Here is a 15120-nt window from a genome sequence, read left to right as displayed (position 1 = left end):
ATTTATGTATTTTTTATTTATTATTTATTTATTTATTAAGTATTACGGACTGATGCCGTATTGTCCTTTGTATTTTTTATTTCAGTTAATTTTTTATATTTTAACAATAATTAAGCGTTGTTATTATATTTATTTCAACTGAATTTTCTGCGATCTTGATATGATCTACTGTGTAAAGAGGGAAGCAAATTTTAGAAACATTTTATAAATTCATTTTATGTTCATTTGAAACAGGTTGGTCGGTCTTCATGCGGCAGGGCCTGACTATCCAGAAATAATAGGCCAAGAAAAGACTATCCATCTGTTTAGTATCATTAAGCCTAAGATAGAAGGCCAACAATGCCAGGCATAACTTATGCGGCTACAAGGCCAAGAAGAGAGATAGAGAGACCTGTTGTAAATGGCCAACCGACCAATTAAACTTATCGGTGTTGATCACATCAATTTGTATTTTTCATTTTACAGTTTAATACTGAAACAGGCCAACAAAGCTAAAGATGAATTTATTGTTGATGCAGCTGACATGGTTTAAAAACTCTCAAATCCTCAATTTTGTTTTTATTTATTTACATGTTAATAAGAACCCAAAACACACTTCCAATCCTTGAATATCTCATGAATATCTCATACTTGTACACTTTCTATTTTAGGAGTTATATTATAAGAAGGAAGATTGTGACGAAAATGGAGAACTTGAAAGGAGTTGAGTGTAGGATGACTACTTTTTGTCGAGAAAGTGGTGAGCGTTCATTCGCAGTATTGTTTCGGCAGTTTTGTTTTATTATCCTTCCTAGATTCGATGATGTCTAGCGCCTACACTGGCTAAAGGAGTAATTTACGATTGAAAGTTAAGGTGCCAACTAGAACGACTTCGAATGTTGAGGCTGTTAAAGCTAGTAGTTGAATTTATAGACAGCTAGGTTTACCTCGTAAACACTGCTAAGAATTTTGCGTTTAAACGCTATGTGTGTTTCTCTATTTACGCATGGCATTAATATAACATACAGTATTGAAGATAATTTTATAACCAACGCATTTATAATCATTTCCATCAATGGGAGTACGCAAAATAAGCAGAAATGCAATGACGGAAGTAAGAAATGTTTATTATTAACTGACATTAATATTTTCTAACCTTACCAGAGTGCCCACTGAGTGCCAAAATTGTTCTGCAGTCGCGTTTTACCACACACAAACCAAAATAGCGCCAAACCTATACACTTACTCACCTACAACACTCAGCCCACGAAAAAAAGCAAGGCATATGTCTCGACACACGAGACACACCAATTACCGATGTATCGTTTTGTGCGAACGCATGAACGAACCATTTCCCGGAAAGATTACTGCACAGTTGTTCACCTGATTAGCGTTCGGCGTCAGGAGCGTCTCAATATAGGACAGCTATTATGGGAAATGGCCACACATTTCCGTCCTGGTGGGTAAGTAGCTCCATTACCACTCTTCTCTTTGTCCCAAGAGATGGAAAAGCGAGAAAAGCGAATCGATCCAGCCACTTTGAGTCGGCCGGGATGAGTGAAAGTTCTCCACACATGCCGTTGATTTCGGGAAATGTTTCTTAGCGGCGGGGTAAGCGAGTGAGCCAGTGGGAAAAGTGTCTCACTCGGATGTTTCCTCTTCCCGTTAGACCAAACACGGCCAGATGTATTAATTATGCAAACAAACGGATGAATAATGGTTTAACACGGCATGGCAAATCGTTCTATCGCAGTACTGCAAAGGCCGCCAATGAAGTGAAGTTGATGTGGCTGAAGGCCAGTTGAGCCAACCTAGACGCAACATTGCACATCGATATCGCCAGCATCGCATCGCTACTCAAGGAAGGCTCGTTATTCATTTATCGATCATCAGCAGTAGCAAAATGTGAAACTGTGTGTGCGTCTGTTGGTCATTCGTTACCAAAGCAAACCGAACCGGCAGCTGCCCTACAGCAAGGGGCGCCTGCTCAGAAAATTTCCGTCAGACATGCGGAGCACGTTCGAAGGACAAACGAAAAAGAATGCTCCTCACATCCAATTCGTGAGTGGGAACAATTTTCATCAGCAATATTTACGTACTTCCGGCCATACTTTCATGCAGCACATCGTTATCGTTTGCCGAATTTGTTCGCTTCGCCTTCTTTATGCGGGATAAACTTTCTCATTTGAGTCTCCGTGCTCTCGGTCGAATCAGCACACACGCTCCAGTTCCGTCGTTATCAATGATCTCGTCACCACCGTTGTGTTGTGGCTTTGTGACGTGATGGTAGCAACATTAACGTACAGCAGACCAAAAAAAACGCCCGGGTTCGTCAGGATAAAAGCTGTGACATATCTTTATAAAGCGTTCCCCCCGTTGGTCCCATTTTTAGGAGCAATCTCTAAATGTGTGGCTTGGTTTCTGGCTTCCTCAAAATAATCGCTTTCGTCAGCTTTTCCAGTCGGTGGATAAAAGGGGTGGAATGGGGGAGGGGGGAGCAAGATCAGCCACCGATTGGACCCCAAAAACAGGGCATTCGGATGACCTCAACCTTTATGAGTGGTTGAAGAATGTTTGATGCTGTGACGGTGGAGCCCGAAAGACCGGCACAGTGTGAAGAGCGATGGACAAAATTTACCATGTTTAAAGTGTGCGTTTAATGCAAGGGTTTGGTTTTAAAGATCCCAATCGTATTTAAGGCAAGGCCATCTTTTAGGAATTTGTAAAAGGCCACTAATAAAGGTTGTAGATTTGTCTAAAACAACTACCAAAGCTTTAACTAAAATTTAGTGAGAGGTGCCTTAAATTCTACCGATAGAAGGATTTTTTATTAGTACAAATTTAACACCACTCCTTGACCTGGTAAACCTACCAAAGATATCTCCAAAGGTTGAGTTCCTCACTTTCTTGGTTAAAATTAAAAGGCTGGAGTCCACTTTTTCTTTGGCATCCTTGAAAGAATTGTTAACTTTTTAGAGGTTAAAGGCTAAAGTTAGTTGCTTCAGTCTTTGATGTTCCTTGAAAAGCTGTTTAATGGAGGTCCTCTCATCAATAGACGTAAAGACATTGAATAGGCAAGAATTGTCTACAAGTTCTGCTGCTTGCTTCTTGGTGAGCCTCAAAAATTGTAAATGATATGCCTGACTTCACAAGACAGGACCCAGGATCGAAACTCATCCCGACTATTTCCGCTTAGTGAGTTCAGCCTATAAAACTTTAAGGTAATGTTAAGTCTAGTAAACCATTAGAAGGCCAATATTGTCTTACATTTTTGAGGAAGCAACAGTATCATAAATTTAACGACCTCTTTCTCTAGCATCTTTTTGAGAAGAACTCTGAGGTCCGGATTGTTCGTTCATAGTACTGAGCATTCAATATTAAATTGACAGGAGTTCTAGAATGTGTGGCATTATTTGTTTTATATTTTCTATTTTTAAAGCTGCTTCAGGTCCTCACTTCAAATATGTGGCTTGTACAGTTAATTTGTGATTTAAATTCGAAACTGCTCCCCACGCCTGTAATATTTAAGCAAATATTATATTATCCCCTTCCCAAAAATCATGCTTCAAAAGTCACACAGGCAACAGTAATCCAACAACTTTAAGGCACACAATTTTCGAACCATTTGCTTGCCTTTCTGATCATTTCCTTCTCTCACTGTGCCGAAGGACCGATGGTTTAGTTTGCCCTTTTTTGCACCCAAACACACACACCCAGACAAATTCATCACCCAACGAAAATGCTGCACAAACACAATCGCCCGCTTCCACCAGCCTCCCGAGCCGCCATACCCGTCAAACAAATAAAACCGTCGGCCATCGTAAAATGCAGTCTGCAGAAATCTGCTGACGGGCTGCCGGTGTCGTTATGGCTGCAGCGTACCCAACCCGAGCGTTGCCGGCCTGCGTAGCCAAATCACCGGGTCCCGGTGGAAAATCCGTGAAAGGTTAAAACGAACAGCAAATATTAAATCAAATTGTCCGCTCCGATGAAGCAGAATTTTCGGTGCAGGGTTTTTCGGCCAAGCAGAGAACCCAGAGTTAAGGAAACGGCCTACGCGGGTCATCGAATGCGGGAGTGTGAACAGGTGATGTTGGGGTGGATAGGGCAGAAAACAGATGTTGACCTCTCGTCTTTTCACCGTCCGCACTTGTGTGTGTGTGTATGTGCAGCGGCCGATGTATATATACTGCAGTGCATCGGATTCAGGTAAGATATATGGCCTGTTTGTTCATGATTTGTTGAATTTTGCGCCGGTTTGCTGGCGATGTGGTGCAGCAATCCAAAATTTCGACGACGCTTTCGAGACTTTCACACTCGCGTGGCACTGTGTGCGATTTATTAGATCGGTATCGGTTTTAGAGAAAGTTCAGGTGGGGTCCAGCAAGGGTAAACAGCAACTGCACCAGAACAAAAACACATCTCGCCTCGCTGTGTTTCCCCCAGCTATTTAGCTCCAAACGTGTGTGTGTGTGTGTGAGCTTGGCTATTTGCAGCCGGATACTGGTTGGAAAACATACTCCACGCAACCGGCCATTAAAGTGTGGGCCGGCTTCGGCGTTGTCCCTTCTGTTGATTTTCACACGCGAATTAATCAAATATGCTTGGACGAATGTGTCTAAGCCAAACGGGGGAGTCAACCAGGTTTTATGCACAGGCGCTGTTAAATGATGCACTCGGCCATTCGGAAATTCAACCCTCCCTCTAGGAAGGGTTTGTGTGAGTGTTTCCATTTCGATAACTCAATTAGTGCAGTGACTGGAGTGCTGAACCGTCGCTCCTAACTTTACCGTCCGGCAAGCGGGAATGTTTGATTCAAATAGCGCCCGAGAGTGGCATTCGAGCAACGTGGCGTTGTTCGGCATTATTTCACACCAGTTCTTCTTCTCGTGGTAAGGAATGCAGTTGTGTGATTAATTCCAACGTGAGGTATAAATACAACAGAACAGACAAAAAAACGAGGAACGTACGTATGTTTTCCCGACCAAGCCACCCTCTGGCGGTTGGAGATGGAAAATCCGCCATCCTCGGCGTAATTTAAATTAGATCGCTTTAAAGGGATATCATCGTGTCGTGTTATTACTTTCCCACACAAGGCAAAGCACGGCGGATACGAAATGGTGTCGGGTGCGAATCCGTTCACTGATGTTGCTATCTAATTAGCCGTGTTTCATCGCAGCTCGTCCGCGGATGATAAGCTCTCGCAAGCTCTGTTGCCCTTGTGCTCGCTAGGCACACTGGCTGCTGTGCTAGCTTTTAATCTTCATCCCACCCAACGGCCGTGGCGAAGCGTTAGGGAGAATTTCGTTAATCCTACGCTCCGTTTTCATCGTTTTTTCTTCCCGAGTTTTCCCGGCTCTACCTACCTGGATCGTCGTCATCCTCGGCCCAGTCGATCTGTGCACGGGCGAGATTAGCCAGCATTACCAGCATGACTACCAGTGCGCCCCGTGCTGGTGTTGGCCTCATGGCGTTGGCAGGCGAAGGAAAACCCAAAACACACTCGGGACGAGCGCAAAAGGAAAAGCCGCGGTGGGAGCTTGGCTTGGGGAAATGTGGAGGTTTGGGGGAGGATTTTCACCGATGTTTTCTCCGCTCCGGTTCACGCTGGATGGTGAACGAAGCCTCAGCTGATTATTTAAAACTCACAACGAATCAACCGGAGATAATCACGTTTCAGCCATCATTTCCCACTCGTTAAGCTTCGTGCTTACACGCACCACACACACAGAAATTGGAATGCTAACACATTCACACAATAATACACACATGCAGGAGAGCACAGGACGCTCTCACTAGCTCACTTAGAAAAATGCACACACAGACACACACTTCAGGAAGCACTGCCGCACTAGGTACGCATCCTCACACGGATCTGCCCACACAGTTGCGGGCGTCCGTCACACGCGGATTCACACACTATTACACGATGGAAAACCGATTTCCTCTTCACTTCACTTCACAGCAACAGCCCTATTGTTCGACAAGCACACCGGCAAACGATTAAACGACTTTTACCGATTTTTGTTCACGACATGCTGGACCTGCCTCAGCTGTTTCTCTTTTCGTGTTATTAATTGGAACACCCCTTGATTGATAGGATCATATTACACACACACAGACACACGCACACACTTTTCTGAAGCCTCTCGTACCTGTGGGATATAAATTTTGCAATTATTTTACACTTTGACACTTGCTGGCGATTTAATTCTGAGCACACTTTAAAACTCGTTTAACTCGGAATGCCCCGGCTTTAAGGTCCAGTAAGTCTGACACTAGGTTTTAGAATGCTTCCGAGCTATGTCCCAGGCATCCTGGTTTCCGGATAAATCTCGACCTCGTTGTGGCACTGTCGTCCGACCGGGGCAAGTAGAAGTTTTGAGCAACAGTTTTTCAACCGAATAAATATCTTGCATGACCCAATGCACTAAATGCACCGATGTGTACACTTCCAGGTTGGGTCCTCGGTGAATGTTGGTTCGACCGGTATTGATGATGACTGCGGAGCGGTGTGTGGATTAGTGCCTTTTACTTGGAATTCTATCACGAGACGGGATACACAGGGTTTGTGCGAGGTTGTCATCAGCTTCATCGTTCTTCTGCAGAACTACCGACGAAGAAGATTGCTCCCTAAAAAGCACAACAACTGCCACACGGTACTGGCCGATTCGCCGTAAATCCTGCAAAAAAACTCGGTGAAGCGAAAGGTATTCCGGACCATACTGGTGATGTTATTGTTTCGTCAGCACATATGCTAACCCGGCAGAACAATGGTGAAACTGTTCCGGCCTGTCTGAGGGCCCCCCTCTCTGGTCTTTTTCGGCCCCGGAGTCTTTTGCCTTGTAGTTGCAGGAACGGGCCGCATCTGTTTGCTTCTGCCGTTTACAACTACTAGCGATGGGGGATTTTCTCATCTCATCTCGCTTCTCAATAAATCCCTTCTAACGAAGGGAAGCGTTTCTGTGTGTTTTGATGAAACACACCATCACAGTGGATTAGCGCAGATGGGGTGCCTGCAGCGCTGGGGCCGAAGAAAAGAAAGGAATTTCCACTTGCTCACCCGGGTTCGTGTGTGGTGTTTTGTTTCAAGCCGTGCCGAAAACTATTCAACCGAAGATGGTATGTCTGTGAGGAGGAGGTTGGGTGAACAGAACAAATCGCTCATAACGTAACACCACACATCACAAAGAGCGTTCCCGATTTCCTGTGTGTGGATGTGGTATTGAATCGCACACACACACACACGCCAAGCTGCAAAAAGCTCAACAATAAACAGGATTGTGTGAACATTTTGCTTAACATAACAAAACGGCCAGCTTAGCTACGGGCACAATATCATACCGGCTTCGTGCAGGAAAACTCGAATCCAATCCGCTTATCCGTACGGCCTAAACGGTTTCATTCTAAGCGTTATTAAAATTTGTTCTCTTCATCGTCTTTCGTCTTTGAATTTTTAGCGAGCGAGCTTTGTGAGCCATAATAAACTTACCAAAGAACTTTCACAGTCGAGCCTTTCGAGGTTCCGTTTTTCCTATGCTCTCACTCCTTCTTTCTAGTGGCGAAGCAAACATTTTTGACGAATTTTCTTTTTCCCATTTTCTGCCCCACGCCAAGCACGAAAGACTCAATCCTCAATTAACTCAATCCAAAAACCGGCCCGACTTGTTCTTGTGTTCCTTAAGTCGAGTTCATTTAGAAGCTTTTATTTCCCACCAGGTTCTCGGCGCTGGGTGAGTGGAAAATTTTCAAACACGAACCGTGGGACGGTACGGAGAAAATTGTTCAAGCCTTCAAGCTTTTCTTTTGCTGCCTCTCAGATCTTAGCTGCCTCGTGAAGCTGCTTGCTGTGAGTGTGATTAAATTTTTCATCGGCAATAAACGAGTTTCGAGGCGAGTGCAGTGCAGCACAAGAAAGAAAAAAACCGGGCACAATCGTTGCAGAAGAAAATCAAGCTGCTGGTTGTGGGAAAAACTAGCGGAAGAGCACACGGAGCAGGCTGAAGGTGGAAGCATTTGATATCGATTAAGGGGAAGTCCCGTGAGAGAAATTTGTTCGATGATTTCTTGCCATCAATTCGTGTGTTGTTTTGTTGGTTTGGGAAGTTTTTCTTCGGGGTTTCCCAAATTCATTCCGTTTTCCCAAATTCATTTAAATAAGCTAGCATTTCTTTCTAAGATTGCTTTAAAACGATTAAAAATTTCCCTTATGAAAGAGGAAAAACCGGATGCTTCCGACGTCATAAGAACATAACGCTGTGTAACGACGCTTGCTAACCAGCAGGCTAATGTTGCTAAAGCACAGATTACAGATGTCGGAAAACATACCTGCCAAAAGTAATTATCCCACCCAGCGCTTCCCCCGTTCCCGTTTGTGTGAACCGCACCGAAGGGAAAACTCCCAGATGGCCACCACAACACGGAGCGGATGTTGAAATACTACTTATCTTCATGATAGCTTTATGGGATGATGATGTTACATATTGAAAGATTTCCTTGGGCTACTTTTTGCGCCACGCTTTGTTTTGTCAGGATTTCCCGTTCTAGCGGAACATTCTCTCTCTCTCTCTCTCTCTCTCTCGCTCGCTCGCACGCCTCATTTGGCATGGGAGGGAAAACGGCAAGACCCGGTTTTGTAAAGCGTTTTGCGCAAAGAAAAACAAACGCTTCGTCCCGCACCATCCCCACTTGACCGATGTCCGGGGGTTGAAAAAAGGAAAAATGTTAAAGAAGTTCAAATGGAGCCCCTATTGGACGGTCATCACCATCATCATCATCATCATCGTCGTCGTCGCCCTAGCCGTCGGAAGTGAATGAGGTTAAAGCTATTTCCCACTTTTCTTTATCGTTTCACCGCACACCCCTCTCCCCTTTCCTCCCCCTTCCCCAAATACCACATCGGTTCGGTATGTTTGCGTCCATTCTACCGACTCGGTACACCACCACCATCCGTTCGCACAGTGGTTCGTTTGAAGCTGGTGGAAAATGTTGCTTGTTGAATCTCGGTTGCGAGAGAGAACGAGAGTTTATTTATGTTTCGGGAAAGTTTGGCCACTTGGTGTAGTGTGCCGGTCCAAAAGGAAAAGGCTGTTTTTTTTCGGTGTCCAACCATAAGCAAGAAATCATTTTCAAGTTCAAGTAAAAACAATAAGTTGAACTAGGAAAAGTTTAGGATAAAAAGGCATAAAATTAAATGGTACTCAAACAACCTTTCCGTCTAATTTTTAAGATAATCTCATACAGATGTGACTTATCTGGTGTTGGCATGTAAAGAAAAAAATCGAAGACATTTTCGCAATTTGTCATTTCCTCAGGGTTGGTCACCTAATGGTTGGCAGGAAATTGACAGCTCCACAGTCAATTTGGAATTCTTCCCTCATTATTTGTAGGACTCCGTTCTATGTTAGCAAAATTCCTCAAGTTACTTAAATATTGGTTAGAATTTGAAGATATTATTCGCGTTAGTTTAATTTCGGAATTATTATGAGTTTAGGGGTAGTCATTTAAAATTATTTTCTTTGAAACCTAAGAAACCTTCCGTGACATAGAAATGAATTATGCAAGCGGACAAGGAATATGCAGTAGACAAGCGCAACTGCAAGTGAAAGGCAAGCGAGCAATACAAGTTTTAGCAATACAAGTATCACAAGTCCAACAATATTCCACTAATCGTTTGAAATACTTCTCATGATTTTACTCTTACATTATACAGATCAAAACCCGGTAGGCTGTAACCGTAAACATATATTTATCGAAGTAATGAACCTAATCCAAATATTATTTCAAATGAAGTCACGTGTTAATAAGTTGTAGCCTAGACCAACAACCAAGCACTAAGGATGATTTGTTAGATAAGGTAAAAGTCAACACGTTTCCTTCTGAAAGCAAGGTACAATTACAAGTAAGCCAGGCAATGAACAGGATAAGCTACGCAGATACAATTAAATAGTAAAAAGTGTACACAAATGTCACATCTTTTTCAAAAGGTTCTTCAACGTTCAATAAGTTGATGTATTGAAACAGAAATCGATAAAAGATTGAATATCGTTCCATTTTACCAGTAAGATAAATTTGTAAAAAAGAACATCCAGGTGATCTGGAAAGGGAGTCCACAAGAAATGAAGTCTAGGGCAAGCTTAGTTGAAAAGCCCAATCCAAGAGAATTTCTAATTGTTAAGTGAAAAGTATATTGTTAGACCGAATAAAAATCAAGGAATGAACCATGTATTTCATTTAAGCAATAACAATCTGCAATTCTAAATTGATAGTTTGAAGCAGAGAATACAATGTGATACCAGTTTTCGCATAAATTTTACAGTAATAAATGTAAAAAAGAGGGTATGGAGTTTAAATGTACTGATAGAAATAGAAATCTTTTAATGAAAGCTGTTATAGTAATAACTATTTAATCAAACTTGCAATTCAAATTTTATTATAGCTCTAATGAATATTTTACATTAAAAAGGAAAAATCGGTATAAATTTTTTAACCAGCACAAAATCATTTTTAACAAATGAAATTTTACCATAGTGGCTGACCTACAGCAACTCTGATCTTTAGCAGAACTTCTGGTCGAAAGGACGAAAGATTTCTGCTCCATGTCTTCTTCTCCGCGCACTACAAGTTTTCCCATTAAACGTGCCCGATGCAGTCGTCTTCGCAAGCTGCGTACGTCTCCCAGAATGCACTCCGACTGCTGAAGCAACACAGAGCAAACGACCAAGAACAACCGGACGCCACGGAACGGTTGAAATGTTTATCTGCACATCCTTCCGAACGAGCTGGCGTACCGAATGTCACGGGATTTACTTGCTTTGCTGTCTCCTGATTTTTTTTCTCTTGTGTGTAAGTGCGTTTTAGCGTTATCCGAACCATTTCAACCTGCGGTCGTAACGAACAGAAATCGTGCTAATAGACTTGTGCACTGAAAGTTAGAAAACATCTCGCACGGTTAATCCTGTAGCGGGGAGTCAAATTGTTTTACAAACAATCGATGCCAAGGTGTAATAATACCAGATTAGAAGACTGCTAGGGATTGGGATAGCTTCTAGGTAAACATTGCAAGTTTGGGTGAAGCTATTTCGCGCTTCCGGAACAAGATTAAGAGCTTGCTTTTCATTCGATTAAATTATCGCTAATGCTATTTGCTGCCAGCCGTTCGCTCGATCGATGATGACGTGCGGATGGATTTATGAGCTTGTAAGAACAGATTCTTTAACGTACCCAAGTTTCGAAGCGTTCCCCTAATTTGGTTCAAAAGTTCCGACAGGAAATGTAAAGTTTCCTGCCGATCGCAAAATTGATTGAAAACTTCCACGCTCCCCCCCCACGTAATTGGCTGCTCAGTTTACTGACCGGCGCGTGGTAAAACTTTATACTTTCATATAATTATTATTTCTGGAAAGATCTGGTGCGCAAAGTGCACTTTTATAATACTGGGAAGGCATCCAGGCGTCCCGTATTTTTTTGTGTCTTGAACCTGACTTAAATTGCGTGAATTTGAGACAAAGACCAAGGCACACACAAAAAAAAAAACATCGAGCTCTGGACAGTATCAAATGTTTGTGCGTGCATTGAATTACAAAATCATTAAATGTTCCTTCAGCGAAATCTTTCAGCGCACTCATCATTAGCGATCCGATCCGCCGATATCGTTAACAGTGAGCGGGCGCACGTGGCCGCTCGCGTACATTAAATCGAAGTTAAACAGATTTGCTCCCGAACGACAAAGTATCGCATTTCGCCTCTTTTGGAAGGAAGACAAAAGCTTTGATCATCCAAGGCGCGCGCTTTAACGTCACTACTTCAATTCAAACCATTAAACTGTGTGTGTGTGTTGGTGTGAGTGTTCCGAGCAGCAGTTTAGTGTTTTCATACTGGTGGGGAAAACAAGGTGAAAAACTTCAACCCCGAAACGTAAATGCGTGCTTAATTGATTGAAGATGGAAGCCAGAAAGGGCTCACCCATCCTCTATCTCTCTCTCTCTCTCTCTCTCACTCTCGCTAGAAATCGACCAAACCTTTAAGCAGGTCGATAAAACTCGATCTTTGTGTCTTCGTTGGCTGGTAAGCGAAAGGGAACGGTGAGACGCACCACGCAAAATGGAGTGGCACAATATCGAGTTTAAGAGCACTCAAGCATTTAAATTTTGCCAGAAATTAATTGAGCATTGCCAAGTAATCCCGCCCCGTTTTTTTTTTTCTTTCTTTTTGCTCATTAATAATTTTTCAACTACCTTCCAGCATCCAGCACACCCCGGCCGGGACGGGTTTTGAGACTTTTCCGAACACACTGTCCGGGTGCACTTTAATTTGCTGCTCGTTCTTCTTTTGCTGTGCATCGGACGTGAAGAAACGGGGGGGGGGGGGGAAATCGGGCAGCTGTTGAGAGGTAAGTAGTAGCGGCCGCAGCGTCTGTGTTCCTCCCGACCACCCGAACGCACTTGAAACCGTGGTCGACTTTAGCATACTTTGGACAAATATCTTCATTCCGAACCAAAAAAACCTGATGATCGAACTCGACCCGAACCTGACTTTGTGTGGCACAGTTCTACAAGGGACCCGGGAAGACGGGGCTTCTGAAGAGGTTCCAAGAGAGCAATCGGTAACACGTAAAAGGCATGTCTGGTTGGTCTTTTTTCTTTCCTACTTCATGAAGCTGATGGAACCCAAAGTTGCCCACCGAGTAGAGAGACGGAGAGAGAGAGAGAGAGCGAGTGCTCGCCTGACGAAAAAAGGTTGAAGAGATGGAAAGCCTCTTAAGAATGCCTTTCCATTATCCTTTCCACGCAACACTGACCTCCCGGTCCCGGTGGTGGGATGGATGGAGCAAATCACTACCCAAAAAGAGGGAAAAAAATACGCTCCTACTGAGGCAAGCTGACCTGTTCATTAATTCATTACGAATACCCTTGATAATGGTGCCGTGATCGTGTTTGTTCATGCTGTGCAGCTCGGGTTCAATCGCTTCGTAACAATTCACCGAATCCAAACAACCCACCGCGCGTGGAAAAGGGCACAAGCAGCGGGGAAAACCCTTTTTCCCGGGGATCCCGCTTGGGTTGGCGACCATTAGTGAAGCGTAACGAAGCGAAAGTTGTAAAATTTTAAACCTGTCAGTGACATTTTCGATGCGATTGATTTGGTGTTTTTTTTTTCTCTCGGCTAGAGACTAGTTTTCTGTTTCGAGCTCCGAGCATTGTTCTCTCAATTGGCAGATCCCGGTGTCCGAATTGAGCGCCATTAATAATTGGCGAAATGGCCAAATGGCGAGTGGCCCAGCAAACGAATTTTGAAAACAAAAACGAACAAAAAAAGAAACTCCTTTCCACCAATCAACCCGCAAAACGTACGAGTGTCGGTGAGTTATAGTCCAATTAGTCGAACTAGCTAGTAGAAACCACGACGGATGGCTAAAGGCCATCCCGGAAGGTGGTTGGATGGCCGTGCGAGCAATCGATTGAAACTTTTCCATTATTTTCCATTTAAGTCAATAATCTATCGATTATCCTCGTTGTATGTGTGGGGCTCGTTTTCCCCTGCCAGGAATGAAGCAGAGACAGAGCTTTAAAACGAAACCCGGATGAGGACGATTACGCTGCCACACACTTCGAACTTTGTCTAACTCTTGTCGAAAATGTGGCCGGTGCCGTTTTGTTGGATGTCGAGTTATCGTTCGGTAAAGTCGTTCGGATCGCAACATCATTATCAAACCCGGACAGACGGTAGGAAACATGGTAGAGGTGAGGGCTGAAATTATATAGACCTTCTCAGCTGTGCTCAGTGGCTGCAATGGCAAGTTACCGCGGCGGTCAGGGTCTGAGGGATGTTTTTCCGGAACGAAACTTGCTGGGGCCCACTAACTTATTGAGCTGAGCTTTCGAGGGAAAATAAATAGAACATTTTAATGATATAGCTCCGGTTTGGAAGTTTTCGTATCCGTGAGTGTGGTTTCTGCTTCCTCGGCACATCCATCCAAATCGCAAGCTGATGGGAAGGAATTTGTTCGTGATGGAAGCTTTTTTATAATGTGTTTGTAATAGTTTGTAATTGCAACATAGTTGGAGCAATTTATTACATTTTAACAAGCAAAAGTTTAGTCTACAAATTATGATTTGATTTTCTAGCCTAAATGTGTTCGTTTCAAATAAACGCCTGAATGTATGCAATTCTCGGTACATTGTTCGGAGATGTAGGTCTATGATGCCTTACGCCAGTGTTCTTTCTACGTGTTGTGACGTTTCGCTTCTAAAATGCCCTAACGAGTTACACGGGCCATCTTATGAGAGATTATATGATTTTTCATTCTAGATCCAAAAGCTAGTTCAAGAACATTTTTGAGACAAAAATTAAAACAAATATCTCTTACAGTAATCTTTCAACAGTAGTTCCTCCATATTTTTCAGCTCATCTTCCGCTGATTTTTTGCAATAAGCAGCTCAAGGCACTTCTAACTGCAGAAGAACTCAAATAAATTTTCATCTTAAGCTGGTCGTTTTGTTTCTTATACCTAAGTGAAGTTATCATGTCTTATAGACAAGTCGTGGGAAAAAATGTTTAAGAACAAAATGGCTTTTTAAAAATATGACGTCCAGCTATTATACTCAAATATGAATTGAAGTCCATGCTGGTCAAATCAAGTGTCACTCCAACACGAGGCTTTAGCTTAATATGGTGAAATTAAAATATGTCTTTAAAAAACATAATGTCACTTAACAACGTCACTCAAGTCCCTCTAATTCATTTATTGTCATCTTCCGACAATGACATTAACTGATGTGTCAAAAAAAAAGGGTCAGCAACTTTCCTTAAAGACATATTTTCTTGGCGCATCGCAAGACAGGGTCATATTTTAGCACACCCTCAGAACCAACGCTCAACCCTGGTACGGTTAAGGTAGAGGGGCAGATGCACACGATGCACCAGGAAAGAGACAGACAACCCCTTTCCGCTTCTGTGTGTCGCATTCACCGGAAAAAAAACGGCAAGAAGGCCGTGCACTGCAAGACAGGTAGTTGAAATTGAAATGTGCACGGTGAAGAAGACCGCCAGTCACATATTTTGCCTTCAGCTCAGCATCGTACGGTCTGCGGCAATGGCGAAATCGACCAAGTGTCGATCGTGGTGCCTGGCAGGCCTCGA

General features: G+C 43.2%; 1 protein-coding gene across 2 annotated transcripts in view; it reads right to left on the bottom strand.

Moving 5' to 3' along the window:
• The window catches only part of LOC118502680, a 160303-nt gene that overhangs the window by 132799 nt on the left and 12384 nt on the right, over window positions 1–15120 (bottom strand). For both annotated transcript variants that reach the window (XM_036035189.1, XM_036035188.1), the window contains one exon: window positions 5346–6134. In XM_036035189.1, the coding sequence (XP_035891082.1) occupies window positions 5346–5448 (103 nt within the window). In that variant the 5' untranslated portion in view covers window positions 5449–6134. The remainder of the gene's footprint in view (window positions 1–5345; window positions 6135–15120) is intronic.

This window comes from Anopheles stephensi, chromosome 2 (assembly GCF_013141755.1).
Source record: "Anopheles stephensi strain Indian chromosome 2, UCI_ANSTEP_V1.0, whole genome shotgun sequence".
NCBI classification, from domain to species: Eukaryota; Metazoa; Arthropoda; class Insecta; order Diptera; family Culicidae; genus Anopheles; species Anopheles stephensi.
The sequence above is the reverse complement of the archived record's forward strand: the minus strand, read 5'-3'. Positions and strand labels throughout refer to the sequence as shown.